At 36.6% G+C, this 15331-nt stretch overlaps 1 protein-coding gene and 1 long non-coding RNA gene across 17 annotated transcripts in view; one reads left to right on the forward strand and one right to left on the reverse strand.

Moving 5' to 3' along the window:
* Positions 1-5126, forward strand: part of SNAP91 (synaptosome associated protein 91) — a 139880-nt gene extending 134754 nt beyond the window's left edge. For 15 of the 16 annotated variants that reach the window (XM_077903201.1, XM_077903202.1, XM_077903199.1 and 12 more), the window contains 2 exons: positions 1667-1769; positions 3708-5126. In XM_077903201.1, the coding sequence (XP_077759327.1) occupies positions 1667-1759 (93 nt within the window). In that variant the 3' untranslated portion in view covers positions 1760-1769; positions 3708-5126. The remainder of the gene's footprint in view (positions 1-1666; positions 1770-3707) is intronic. The other variant, XM_077903208.1, reaches the window with a different exon arrangement.
* A 39-nt stretch (positions 5127-5165) lies between these two features.
* Positions 5166-15331, reverse strand: part of LOC144317189 (uncharacterized) — a 28391-nt gene continuing 18225 nt past the window's right edge. Inside the window, exons 2-4 of the long non-coding RNA XR_013383121.1 lie at positions 11375-11542; positions 8713-8839; positions 5166-7259 (exon numbers count right to left, since the gene is read on the reverse strand). This is a non-coding gene — a long non-coding RNA (uncharacterized LOC144317189). The remainder of the gene's footprint in view (positions 7260-8712; positions 8840-11374; positions 11543-15331) is intronic.

The following is a 15331-nucleotide window of genomic DNA, read 5'->3' on the forward strand; positions in this document are numbered from 1 at the left end:
AAGTAGATATTTTTCTTCATGATTCCAGTATTATACAGCATGAGTTTATTTACTTAATTCAAAGAATGAAAATGAAAAATAGATAATAAGATGAAAACAGTATTTTAGTCATTTAATTGAATTTATAGTGATTTAGGAAATGGAATGGCATATTTATAAAAGTTATAGATTGTAGCAGTGCCTGGATGGCTCAGTCAGTTAAGTATTCAACTCTTGATTTTGGCTCAGGTCCTGATCTCAGGGTTGTAAGATCAAGCCCTGCATCCGGTTGGACTCTGCATTGGGTGTGGAGCCTACTTAAGATTCTCTCTCTCCCTCTCTCTCTCTGTCCCTCCCCCCTTCTAAAAAAAAGTTTTAAATTATATTTCCTATATCAGAGAAGCAGCAGAGGTGATTATAATAAATAGTAAATATGATTTTATAACTTCGGAAAACAAAATAATGTTTTTCATTACCAGTGTGACAACATTACTGATGTTTTTCATTACTGACTGTTCCACTCTCTCTCAGTCAGTTGATATCCATCCTTCATGATGTCATCTCACCAAATTATTAATGATGAATCAACTCTTGAATTTCTTACCTTCCAAACAACTTCAACCCTTGCATTTATCTTTTTCTGATCTTTCTATGAAGAATGATTCCTGTTTTAAGTAATGGAAATTTGACTAATAGGTAGTGCAATAAGGAAATAGTTTCTGGACATGGGAACAAATCTGAAAATCTCTATTTCTGGAGCTCTATTTACTGAACCAATAAAAACATACATTGCTACCTCATCACCCCAGATTTCTGAGATTTCTCTCAGGTTACAAACATAGAAGAAGAATTAAACTCAAAGGACACATTATTCTATACAGATTACATGACCTCTTTCAGGGTTTCAAACCTTAACACTCCTGCAAAGGCTGCTTCCAAAGCTTATGTCTGTCACACAATGAAATAATTTAGGGATTAAGCAGAAACAAGGTAAGTTAATTCTTTGTTGCTTTTGCTAGCAAGTGCAATATAATTCTTTCCATAGCATTTAATTAATCTTCTCTGCGAGCTGGACAGGCAATTATTGGAAGTTAATGATATTCATACCTGGGCAATTCTTTTCTCATCTGAAATAAACAGTGCCCCCAAACTTGACTGTTTTTCATTTAAAACACTTTAAGTGAAATTCTAGTATATTTAATAATTTAAAGTAATTTCTTTAGTGACTTTCTGCAAATTATTTCCTTTCAGTTTTTCCCTTAAACTCACTCTCACTATAAGGAAAAGTCATTAAAATTCCTTCATTAGTTTAGTAGTACTAATAACTCAAAGTAAAAATGCTTTTGTTTAGAGCAAGTGATTGTTGTGTTACTGTACTCTATATTCATAATATCTGTATGTGACGAGTTTTCTGCATCTTCCCTAACTCCTACCCATATGGTTCTGCCAGAGTCCTCTAAATCTGATATCAAAGAATTTCAGCAAAGCCAAATATAATTTGAAGTGTACTTTATGAAACCAAAATTAAACAACACTGTGGCTAAGTAAAATTAAGTAGGTTTTGTAATCCCTTAGCCATCTGATCTTCTGCATGTTTGTTTTCTGTGTCATGTGCTCTGCCTAATGCTTACCTGTCTCTCTGTTTGATTTCTGTTTCTGCTATCCTGGGCTGGCTTTTCCCTATTAGCTTTCTCCAAGCCCTACACCTGCCACTCAGAGTCCCAAGAAACCTCCAGCAAAGGACCCATTAGCGGATCTTAACATCAAGGATTTCTTGTAAACAATTTAAGGTATCTAATATTGAGCTTTTCCTGTGGGCTTGTAATAATGACTTATGCAATGCTTAGCTATTTCAAGTATGATATTTGTACTTTTGTGCTTTGAACACATGTAAATAATAATAATAATAATTTGAGTATTTATACTTTTTTAAATCAATATTCAAAGCCAATGAATTATCAATAAATTTTTTAATCTTAATTAATGTACAAAACTAAGAGGGAGAAAGGCCTCCAAGTTGTCCTGAAAAGCACAAAGATTTTATTGATAAAGCAAAAAACTGCCCAAGCTACTTGGTAAATTAGAAAATTACCACTTTATTACCTGATGACAGGAATTTATAGAAAGCTAACATCTATTATATTGCATTAGAAAACATCTAAGAATATACTTGGCTACAAAATTGTATTTTTTGTTTATCCTTACTTGGCTTCCTCAAAGCTTAGATTGTTAGTTACCCTTAGCAATTTCTGCACTCAAGCAGAATTTTAAATTTCTAACATTCTGTTTTTAAATTTCTAACATGATTTTAACATGTATTAATTATACATTAATTATACATTAATTATACATTAATTATACATTAATTAATAATGGACATACGGAAAGAAACTGATAAAGGAAAAAAGTTTACTGCTAACCCCAGCACCTAACACAATGAGTAGATTCTCAACAAGTACTTGCAGAAAGTGGAGAAACAGTAATACTGCTTTTCCTTTAGACAGTACTTTTCATACCCACTTCCTAGTCATGAACTCCTTTGGTTGTCCCTGTGGGAAATGAAACCCTGTGATCTATACTAGCCAGATATTTTCTGTCTCCATTTCACAGCTAAAGGAACTGATCCTTGTCATTGAGTGAGTTGCTCAAGGTTGCACACTGGAGGGAGGTATAAGAGTGTCAAAGTTTTGAGACCACTGTCCAGTGTAATTTGTATAATGCAGCTTACAACCTATATATACACACAGACACATATATTTAAACTTTCTCTAATGCATACTAAGATTTTTGTGGATTCCTACTTTATGATTTTTTGTTTTCTTATACAAGGTTGATGAGTTTATCATTTTGAGGCATTGACATCTTAGTCAAGTAATTCCTCCTTGTGTCTGACTTTTCTGTTCCATTTTGGGCTGGGCTGGTGTAGGCATAAGTGAGGCAATGAGCACTTACTTCTTAGCCATTATAGGTTCAGGACTGACGAAGGATGCTGCAGGGAGCAGCCTTTTATCCAGCTATCTTTCTGTAAATATTGCTCTCATCCTGCGCCAGGAGCTCTGATGAGCACCTGAAACAGAGATGCTTGAGATAGCCCCTGCTCTCAGAGGTTCATGGTCACAAGGGAGACAGACACAGACTAATTTATGAAAAAGAGTTACCCACGTAACTCGTAAGCCTTCAACCCCAGGAAGATTCCCAGGCAGAGATGACTGGTGAAGCATGGGCTGGCGGTCCTGGGGACAGAGGAGGGGGAGCCGCATTTGCAAAGGCGCTGAGTCACCTTGATACCTCCCTCCTCCTCTGTTCTGTTACTTGTTCAGCTGTTGAGTAAACTACTGAATGCCATAACTGAAAAGAGGCCAAAATAATGAAAATCACTGCCATTCCTTTTTTTTTTCCATCTGCCCTTTTTTAAGGGTGAACTGTTCTTATTTAATAGTAAATGTCTCACTACTGAAATTTATCCTAAGTATCCATGTTTTCAAAATTTTGCTGATACAATTTTTACCTAGAATGAAACTATACATTAAAATATTTTCTAAAAATTTCTTCCTGGCTGAAACTTTAAGCAAAGAATTGTGGAAAGTATGTAAATGTGAATTTGTTATAAAGACATCCTTTGCATGAAGATTTTTCCTAGTAACTGTGAGGTAAAATTGCCAGGAAGGCAATATGTTTGAGGAGTGTATAATGTTATTTTCTAATTCAAGTGCTTTTTATCTTTACAGCTGCAATTTTTGTGACTGAATAGGAAAAAAATAATGAGTTTGGAGACTTCAAATAAAATTGATGCTCAGAGTTTCAAAGTGAGCCACCAGTACCAAACCCAATGCTTACTCGTAACTTCTCTTCCAAAACGTGTAGCACAGCTGTGAAAGTGAACATTAGGAATGTGTACTACCTTAGCTGTTATCCCTACTCTCAAAACTGTAGTGTATTTGGGTTATTTGTGTGTTGTACGATGTAAAAACAATGAATGGATGTTTCTGATGCCTTTAGTGCTTTTCTGGACCTCGCCCATGGACGGATGATGCAGCTGTTGTGTGGTGAGCCATTTGGAAAGATGTGTCTGTGTTTTTGAGGGTTTTGATGTATATATGACTTTTGGACAAACCTAAACTCTTCCCATAAATTCTCTTTTTCTCTGTATCTCTGTTACAAACATAGTGTGATAATATCAAATAGTAAGGAAAACACTCTTAAATATACAAAACTTTTTCGGTGTGGAGTACATTTTTCCAATCACAGGAACTTCAACTGTTGTGAGAAATGTTTATTTTTGTGGCACTGTATATGTTAAGAAATTTTGTTTTAAAAAAAAATATAAGGGTTAACGTCCATAATAAATATTTCTCCTTGAAGCTACCTTATCAAGAATGAAAAAATCATATGGAAAGAATTCCATATTTAATCACTGCTACATTAAAATGTATATTTTGATTATATTTGACAGGTTTTGCATCTAAATTGACCTATTTATTCATTCTTGATTAAATGCACTGAAAAGTAAAGGGTCCATTTCTATCCTGTCCGTGAAAATGCAATTAGAAATGTACTATTCAAATGATTATGAAGGCACCCCAAAGTATATGTGTAATTTAAAGATTACTGCAAATATTTTTATTTTATTGTGGGTTTTCTGTACATCTGTTAATTTACTATTTCTTTGTGTGTTCTGTAGACTAGTGTTCTTTCATCCTTCAATTGAGCTCAGAGTAGGTTTTGTTGTACCATTGTGATTAGGATTTAAACTAATTCAGAGAATTGTATCCTTTACTGTACATACTGTATTCTTTAATTTTTAATTTGTTGTCATACTGTATGTGCTGATGGCTTGGCTTAAGATTTTGACGCATAAATGAGGTCACTGTTGATCAGTGTTGCTAGTGGCTTGGCAGCTCTTCGTAAAAGCATATTGGGTTGGAAAGGTGTTTGCCTATTTTTCAAATTATTTAATAGATGTATGGTACCATTTAAAAGTGGTTGTATCTGAATTTACTGTGGGGATAACATACACTGTAATGGGGAAAAAATTACCTAAAACCAATTTCAAAATGGCATTTCTTTCTATTTCAGTTTAAAAACCCAGTGCATGTACGCCCTCTGAGATGCAATAAACACCTTGAACAAAGAAAATGCAAACACAATCTTTCTCTTTTCGATTATTTTTTAGAGAAAACGTCTGTTTCAAATGACACACAGCATATATAAAATATTGAAAATTTAAAAACATTCACAGTGAAAAATGTTGTCCATACCAACATAGTTCTTATTATTTTACAATAAATTTAAAATGAGGGAAAAAACATTTTATCAGTTGTCATTAAACTTGGGACTCATGGCTGCTGCCAAATAAGCTGAAATTCCATATTTCAAAAAAGAAAAGGATGAACTTTTTTTTTTAATTACACAGCTCTTATATTAGTTTTGTGAGAATTCTCCATGGAAGTTGAAGAATAATAAGACGCCCATAAACTCAGAGAAATCTAGAAAACTGACTTTATGCCTATAACTAGATTGTGACAATGACTCAAAAAGTAGTGCAATCTCAAATAGAAGTATTTCTTAGCTAGAAGTATATCCTTATTTATTTTTTTAAGATTTTGTTTTATTTATTCATGAGAGATGTAGAGACATAGGCAGAGGGAGAAGCAGGCACCCTGTGGGGAGCCTTGATGAGGGACTCAATCCCAGGAACCCGGGATCACGACCAGAGCCCAAGGCAGAAGCTCAACTACTGAACCACACAGGTGCTCCCATATCCTTATTTCTAAAACTATCTTTCCCTAACTAGGGTTTATATCCTGAGAACTAACTTTCAAAAGCTAGTATCTGATTATGTATTATGAATTTTTATAGATTACATTTTGGTCATATATTACTGTGTAGGCATATTGTAATAGAAATGTGTTTTAGACTTTAAGTACTTTTAAGTTTAATATTGTATTTTTTTAATATTGCATTTTTTAATAAGCTTTCTCTCTTCATTGAATGGCTCACATGGTATAAATTCTTAATAGATGAAACTTCAAGAGCATTATTTTTAAATCAGACACTCGAACCTTGCCGCAGTGAGGCTCTGGGTGATCCTTATAGAATTGTCATATAGATGAGATGCTGAATGAGGTGCTCTGGGTACTTAAAAAGTGAACCTCTCTGGATAATTTTCAACACAGGTCCAGTGTACCCATGACGTTCTTCCACATGGAGAGCATGCCCTTCTAGCCTCACCTCTGGCTCAACCCCATCCTCTGCGTGCAGAGAGTACATGTGGGTACATGCCCCTTGTTCTCTGCATAACCATTCCTCTCCTGAGGCAGCAGAACACCAAGCACTTTGCTGGGCTCACGCAGGACCCTCTTCCTGGAATTACCTCACCAATTCCAGCAGTTCTGTTAAATCCCACTTGTCTATCATGGCTCCCCACCCTACTCTACTCAGCACAGTTTTTATCAAACTTTGTGGGACTTAACATATTATAATCATCTGTGACAGTGGCATCTGCTATGGCCAGTTGTGAGCCTCACAGGCAAGAAACCTCTCCTGTTCGTACCCTCAGGAACTAGCACTTTAGTAGGTGCTGGTGTCTGTGAGATGAATACAAGTATACTAGTTCTTAGACATGTCCTCACTTACCTGGGTACTGCTGAGCTAATACCATATTTCCAACTACTGAAGAATAACTCTCCTATGGCACGTTTGTCAGATGTCATTAGAGTTTTAATAGCTCTCTGTCAGCTCATTGTAACAGAACTAACATCAATTAAAACTCATCTTTAGTTGAAGATTTTGAGTCCCTTTTTGTATAGTATAATGATTGCAAGTAGTTCTTTCCATATTAAAGTGCCTCCTTTGTTCTTTTTTATGTAATTTATTGTACTTAAAAAGGATAAAGACCAAAGACTTTAGGAGGGGTTTGTGAGAGGAGGAAAGGAGAACACATAAAAAGAGAAATGGAAAGTCACAGAAAGATAAATTGTGTGAAGGCCTCCTTCTCCCTCTTAGGTAGACACCTTTAATAATATATCCCCAGACTTTTGTTGGTGGAAAAGGGGCATGTTCTTGCAGCAGTGATTATCATAGGGTTTCTTGTGTGGAAAAACTGGTTCAAAATAAAAATCGATGTTATCTTAGTTGAGAAGCCACATTGGTTTATATTTTCCAAGCAACAGGTTTTGTGGTAGTTTATTGTTCATCCTCTTGGGCTGTAAGAAAATCTCAATTTCTCGGAGCCTTGCTGACAGAAGATTTCACTAGTGAGCACATTATTTGGATCCCTTCTGTAAACAGAAACAGAGAGCTGTGATTGCGATTTAGTGATATGGTAATTAACCTTAGCTAAACTCTCAGAGCTGCAGTGCATCTGAGTTCATTTCCATGTATGCATGTTCAAACAATTCTGAAACATAAAGGAATTCTATAATTGACTCTGTAGTAGGTACTCTATAACTCATGTACAAAGGGTTTTCAAACTCTGGTTTCACTCTGCACCTTTGCACTTTTTATTGATGCCCCCAAAAAGCTTTCATTTATATGGGTTCTGTCTGTCAATGCTTACTATGTGTAAGAATTTAAAACTGAGGAACTTTTAAATGTCTTTAATTCATTTAAAAATAAAAATATTTAAAAAAAATAAAAATAAAAAAAAAATAAAAATAAAAATATTTAGACACTGGAGTGGCTAAGTCGGTTGAGCATCCGACTTGACTTCAGCCCATGTCACAATCTCAGGGTTGTTAGATTGAGCCCCTATGGGGCTCTGCACTGGGCATAGAGCCTGCTTAAGATTCTCTCTCCCTATCTCTCTGCCCCTCCCTTTCTTCCCTCCCCTCTCTTCCTCTCTAAAAAATAAATAAAAGTATTAAAATCATTACATATTAACATAAATAAAAAATATTTATGAAAATTACAATTTCAAAAAATTTTAAAGAGTAGCATTGTTTTGCCATCTCTACAAATCTCTTTAATATTAGTCTTAACAGAAGACAGCCTCCTCCTTACACCTGTTTTTGCTTTCACTGTGGCTGTCAGTATCCCATGTCAAACAGTCATTGGAAAATCTACCATGAGCACATTTGTGAGAAAATAAGTATCTTGGTGTTATTATAAAATCAGTTTTGACCTCACAGTATTATTATAAAAATAATTTTGATCACACAGACCACTTGAAAGAGTCTCTGAAGCCCTTGGGCATCCCCCAACTATACTTTGAAAACAGCTTCTTTAGATCTAAAAGAATTGTTCTCAGGGCACCTGGGTGGCTCAGTCATTTAAGTGTCTGCATTTGGCTCAGGTCATGATCTCAGGGTCCTGGAATCTAGTCCCATATCCAGCTCCCTGCTCAGTGAGGAATCTGCTTCACCCTCTACTCTTCCTGGCTGCTAGTGCTCTCACTCTCTCAAATAAAATCTTCAAAAAATAATAAAGAATTGTTCTCATCTTTGAAAGATGAAATTTACTAGTTACATTTTATCAGATTATATTTTTTGTGTGTGAATAAAAGAACCCCAGCACCACCTTTTTTTGTTCAGTCTCTCCAAATGCCTACTTCCGCCACCCTGACATTACTTTGTAGGTGATGCTGGACTCGTGCAAGGATGAGAATTTTGCATCAGTCTCCATGGAAGAGGGTTTCTGCTCACACTCCCTGTTACCTTGGGCAAGTTAACTAACTTCTCTAAACTTTAGTTTTCTTGTCTGTGGAATGAAGAAAATTTCCATCTATGTACATACCATTAAATGAGATAAGGTATGGAAAATCCGTGGCACAGAGTAATGCTTCATGCATATTGCTGTTGTTACTTTTTCAAATTATTACAGTTACTATAAACTTTGCCAGTTGTCTACAGTTGTAAGAACACTAAAGGACAAAGTAGAGAGAGGTATAAAAATAGTCAATAAAAGGAATATTCTTTAATGTAAAGTATGGTCACCGGAAGTACTAAATGTGTTTAAAAATTGGTAAGTGCAAAAAAAATTGATAAGTGCAAGTGCCTGTTATACATAAAAATACAGTTCGTGGGGCACCTGGGTGCCTCAGTCAGTTAAGCATCTGACTCTTGATTTCAGCAGCTCAAGTCATAATCTCAGGGTTGTGAGAACTAGCTCTACGTTAGGCTCTGCACTGAACATGGAGCCTTCCTAAAATCCTCTCTCTCCTTCCTCCTCCCCCCCCAACATTCTCTTTCTCTCCCTCTCTCTCTCTCCCTCCCTCTCTCTCTCTCTCTCTCCTCTCAAAAAAAAAAAAATACAACTCAATTCAACACAGCACTGGGGGGTGAGTGGGCAGAGAGGACACAGCACCCACCAGAGTTTGACTCGGTTTCTTAGAGACTCCTTCTTAATTTTCCAATACCTAATGATACTTTTTAAGAACATGAATGGAAGATACTGACATGATAAATGTTTTATAATAGAATTAAATCTTTCTACCTGGAGATCAAAAAGTTTAATAAATATACTTTAACAGTGATTTTTTAAAAATATTTAGTGATGATTGGAGATGGAAGATACAGATGAAGTTAAATATATCCAGCAGAATGGACATCGTGTGTGCAGGTTGTAGCCATCAGAGCTGCAGGAGCAAGATAATTTTGAATAAAAGCCTATGACTAAAGAGACTAGCCTGGAACAGAACCCAGGCCTGCGGACAGCAGCACGCAGAAGGGTCAGGACCAAGAAGGGTCCCTTCCCAGCCAGGCGAGGGGGAGACAGTCATCTCTCCCTGATGATGCCCTCTGCTGTTAACCCAGTCTTGAATACTAGATGCATCTCCACACATCCAAACATCCCATGGTTCATTTCTTTCAGAGTAGAGAACATCTCTGGGGTAACTCAACTGATTTTATAATTTGTAATTGTCTTTATAAAATCTAAACTAGGAAGTAAACTTTACAGCCTGAAAAGCCTTATAAGTATGTCCCAAGGAAATTTGGAATTATTTTTTTCAAAACTGCTATTTTGGATCACGTGGATTTCGTACTCTATTGAAAACAGGAAATAGAGTTGTGACCATGTATGCAATATTTCAGATGTAAATTTAGGACCAGGTTTTTAAAAAAACCTATCCCTTCTCAGAAAAACAAAACTATGGCTTCAAAGCTAAATTTAAAAGAGCATTTAGTTTAGAACAGAGGCAAAGATACAGTTGCTATTTGATTGGGTTCAGAACAAAATATAGTTAAATAACTTACCAGGGTGGTTATGTGTTAACTAAAGGTTAGTTCACTAAAAAAGCCAGATATGCTTGTTACATAACTTTCTTGGCATTGCATTCTTTGTGTATGGATGTTATCAGCCTTACTGATAAATAGTCTACAAAAATGTTACACACACATGTCTGAAAATGTATTCATTTTTTTCCTCAAGCCTAGTTTTTCTGTCTTGCTTGGTGGTCCCACAATCTACCTGGTCTCCTGTCTCCCACTTGGGGGACATGACACCCTCAATTCTCTCCTGCATCCAGTGGGCTACTGAATATGCTGGGCATCCTGCCTCAGGATGTCTCCCAAACGGCCCTCTTCTGCCATTCCCACTACTACTTCCTTACCACAGTGGCTCCAGCAGCCTCTTCACTGGGCTTTTTGCCTCTAACCTAATCCCTACGCAAACCCACCTCAATCCAGCCTAAAGGGTACCTACCGCCAGGTTTCCTTCCCCAAATGCCCATCTAATCACATTTCTCTAACTTAAAAACCTACGTCGGTTCCTGGTCATCTAAAGGTTAAAGTCAAAACTCTAGCATTACGGTCAAGCCCAGAAATCTTTCCAAGGCTTGAAGTCTAGCTTGGAAACCTCATTTCTTGTCATTCCTCACCAGTAGGAGGTGTGCTAATCTCCGATAGCAACAATCCTTAAATACTGTAGCCTAAACACACGCCAGAGTGTCACACTTCCAGACTTGTGCACAGGCTGTTTCTCCTGCCATGGATGCCCTCCTCCTCCAAGTTCCCCATTGAGAGGTTGACAAACTTCAGCTCATCCTTCAAAACCCAACCTAGGTGTCACCTCCTCTAAGAAGCATGTCTTGTATAATATCTGCCCACTCTGAGAGAGTCAAGCCTTCTCAAATGTGTTCCCTCCTCACCTTATACTAAACCTTTTCCACACTATTTTTTAAAATATATGTCTGGCTTCTTTAGTATGTTATGAATTCTCTAAGGAAGGGTAGACTCTAAGACTTAACTATATCCCATGTGCCTAAGATTGGGCTCAATAAAAGCTTGTGGAATTACATTAAATTGATCTAACCTACATTGTGAAGTGGATTATAAATTAAAAATATATAGTATCTAATTTTCAAGAAATACATAAAATTGGATTCTCTCACAGATTGTAAAACGATTGTATGTTCAACATATGTTCAAGAGTTTGGTAAATTTGATTCATTTCTTACCATCATAAAACAGGATTATAGCAATATGATTGCTAAAATGTATTTCCACTTTATAAAAATAATACTATACGGGTAGTTGACAGTTTACCATGACTTCCATTACCAAAGTCCTTGAGGTAGCTTCCAAGAAAATGTATAAAGGCAGGTAAAACTAAGAAAACATTTAACCTGGAAGAAAAAGACAGACATCATCGTTGTGCACGGCGGGAGAGCTATGAAAGGTGGAAGAACTGTTTAGGAAACACATTATGATAGTGGTTACCAAACCTGGATGATCATCATCAGTCCTTGGAGAGCTCTATCAAGTATAGATCTCTGGGCCCTGCTCTGAAGGATTCCAGGGTAGATATACATGAGGCCTGAAAACAGGCTTTCTAAAATTCCCTAGGGCATTCCAATGAGCACCCAAGCTAAGGAAAACCACTGAAAACCCAGAGATCCCGTGGAATCACAGTGAGTAGCTCTATTTAAAAGTTATAGATGGTGCCAGCAAAAGAAATTTTCTGAATACTTCAAAATAGGAAAACCACAAAGAGCATTTTGTTTCATCTAGTCTAAAAATGGAGGCATTTTGTTACCAATCATAAAAAAAGGTAGTCCATATTGCATTATGATATAGCAGTTTCCACCAAAACCCAAGCTTTAATTAGGGGGTATGTGCAGGAGGGAGATGCTGCCATCTGTGGGCCAATGGCTGCCCAGGATGTCCTTTCATGGAGCCACATTGGTCTACACAAAGTGGCGCAGCTGCCCATTTGGTGGGTACAATAGCGTCACTTCTTTTCCCAGGCCACAAAGAAAGCCTTTTAAAGTAAATTTCCTAAGTGCAGTGGCAAAATACTAAATTCAGGTCTGTCTCAAAAACAGCATGCTTTTATTTTTAGGCAATTGCTTTGATAAGGTGGTACTTTTGTTTGGCAGTAGAATGGCACCAAGCCCATACTAATTTGTAAAAGAAAAAATAAACAGTATGTTTCTAGGTATCACAAGGAAAAAATTTTGAGAAATTTAAAGTTGTGTCTTTTAAGATGGTTAGCTCCAAGTGTTTCTAACAGCTGATCCATTTAAAGTGGTTTTGAGGGTGTGGGGGGAATTAATGAGTCCTCCCAGATCGCTCTATTATGTACTATTACATTTTTTTTCCTATGCCCTGAAATTCATGCTATTTCGTGATCAGGTGTCTGAGTCATTTGCAGTAGTTTAAACTGTAAACTCTAAATAAAACAAAAATTGCAAAGTCTGACTCCTACCAATTAATGGGAAGAGAAGGGCTGATAAGGGGAAGATGCTTGGAGCCCAAAGGAACTTGTCCTCCTTACCATCCAGAAGACTCAGTACTATAAGGATTGCTTTTAGGAAATCCCTTAATTGTTTATCTAGTTTATAAGCTCCTTGATGGGCAGTTTTTAGAAAAACATTGTATTGTTAGCTAAACAGCAGTAAGCTGGAAGCTTAGAAGTAAATAATGCAGGGGGGTGGGCAGGCAGGGAGTACTAGTTTCAGAGAACAAGAGGTACATTACCCTAATCCTCCCAGCTCATGCACTATATACAAACATACTCACTTGTTCTTCAGGATAAATGATTGCTGGCCTCTCTGCTTTTAGGAAATGTCAGTCTTTCTTTCAATTATATAAGGTAATTTCTATAATCTTATACTAATTAGCTATTATATTTGCTGAACACTTATTTTATAAAGGCAGTCTACTGTGGTCAGACAATTAAAGGTATTTTATTCCATATCCTGAATTATTTCCATTACTCCAGAGTTGCTGTATCTATATGCCATAGTGCTAAATGTATGCATAAGTAGGGTGCAACTGTATCAGATTCTAAACTTGGAATAACACACATTAATATTCAAAATGCACAAATATTTTAACAGTTAAGGATGTTGGGAATTTGATGGGTGACTGGGCTGGCTCAGTTGGTTAAGCATCTGCCTTCGTTCAGCTCATGAGCCCAGGGTTCTGGGATCAAATCCTGCATCAGGCTCCCTGCTCAGTGGGGACCCTGCTTCTCCCTCTCCCTTTACCTGCTGTTCTGCTTCCTCGTGCTGTCAAATAAATTCTTTAAAAGAAAAAATAGGATGTTGGAGGCTTGATAAAATATTTAGGAAAGGTATTTTTCTTGATTTTTCAGATTAGAATTTCACTTGAGTATAAAAAATCAATTATGTAGACCACTGATGTTTCTCTTTTTTAAACAAGACTTTAAAAAAATATATGTTAATGGGGTGTCTGGATGGCTCAGTCAGTTAAGTATCCTAGTCTTGGTTTTGGCTCAGATCATGATCTCAGGGTTGTGAGATTGAGCCCCCACGATTCGCTCTGTGCTGGGCCTGGAGACTGCTTTAGATTCTCTCTCTCTCTCTCTCTCTCTCTTCCTCTGCCCCTCCCCACATGCCCCCACCCCCACTCTCGTGCACATGCACCCACACTCATTCTCTGTCCCTCAAAAAACCAAAAATTTTAAAATATATATATCTATAAATACATATATATTAAACTTTTCAAATAAAAATTTTTCTATGATATAATGCCTTCCAGACTCATACTGAACATACTAAATTTAAAATTGATCATGTAATCATCTTTATAAATATGACATATATTGATATGCCTCCATAGGCCAGTGCAGTTCACATAACTAACTGCACCAATACAATAGCTCCAAATGACTATAGTTTTATGGTCTTTATACTTTTTTAAAAGTAATTTAGTACTTTGCTGGCATCCTTCTTTTTTGTCGCTGTCACTTCGTGGGGCTATTGTAGACTTGCCTTTGCAGCTGCCTTCTAATTGTAACTTGAGAAATCAGATTACCAAATTTGTTAAGATTATATCTAGAGTAAAAGTAATTTCATGTCACTCATTTTTGGGCTAATATTTTTTATATTTTGGACACTTCAAATTTTATTCACAAAGGAAATTCTAGATAACATGTTAATTGCATGGCATATTACAAATTACTGATGAAATTAAAAGTAAAATATTTAGAAGAGTAAGGAAATGGGTGGTCATCAGACTAAGAGCCTAGAGGAAGCTTCCAAATTCTATATTTAGTTGTGTGAGCAGTTTCTGAAGTACTCACTTTATCTATGCCACGTGGGTGAAAGTATGCACACTTTTTCAGTTTATGAATTGATACATACAGGATTTCAATAACATAAATTGGAGTTTCAGTATTAGTAAAATGTTTACAAACACAGATGTTACAGCCTCAGTTTGGTAACTCCATACTGGAATGAATGCAGCAATGGATCATATGCTCACGTGGACTGCCATGTAGCAGTCCCAGTGCTTGACGAAAGTAAGTGGATTTTAAGATGTTTTCGGAAAATTTTATTTTTTTTAAATTTTAAATGCTACTAAAGCAAAAAGAATTTAGGGACAAATTTTGATGCAGAGATTATCTGATTAAATCTTTATATGGCAGCTGGAGAGGATGAGCAGTACTTCGGCAGCCTGGCTCCTGTCAGTTTGTAGGCATTTTTATCAGAAACACACACATGAGTCAGGAGGGAATATGGGAAATATCTGACACCTTAAGTGCCATGCTACAGTATTTCAGTAATAAAATTCTCATTACAAATAAATATTCCTATTATTTAAATATAGCTGTATCTTAAGTGCAATATACAATTAAGACAATACCTCTAGTATTTTGAAGCCTTGTCATATAGCACAGAATAAGTAATGCCCTGAAAGAGTAAGCCTCAAGCTATACTTGGTGGTATTTTTTAGCATGCATTTGTCACCTCCTCTATGCCAGGTACAAGCACTTGACGTAATGATGAAAGTGGTGAGAAAGAGATCAGTTGCCTCGAGCTACCATTCAGACCCTCTGACTAGTTCCTCTGGTGGCTGCTGTGTTTGTGAGGTTTCCTGGGGCTGGCACAAGGTGCAACTTGTGGCTTTTTAATGGACACCTGTTGTGGACTATGCCCCCAAAGTTC

This window comes from Canis aureus, chromosome 7, assembly GCF_053574225.1.
Source record: "Canis aureus isolate CA01 chromosome 7, VMU_Caureus_v.1.0, whole genome shotgun sequence".
NCBI classification, from domain to species: Eukaryota; Metazoa; Chordata; class Mammalia; order Carnivora; family Canidae; genus Canis; species Canis aureus.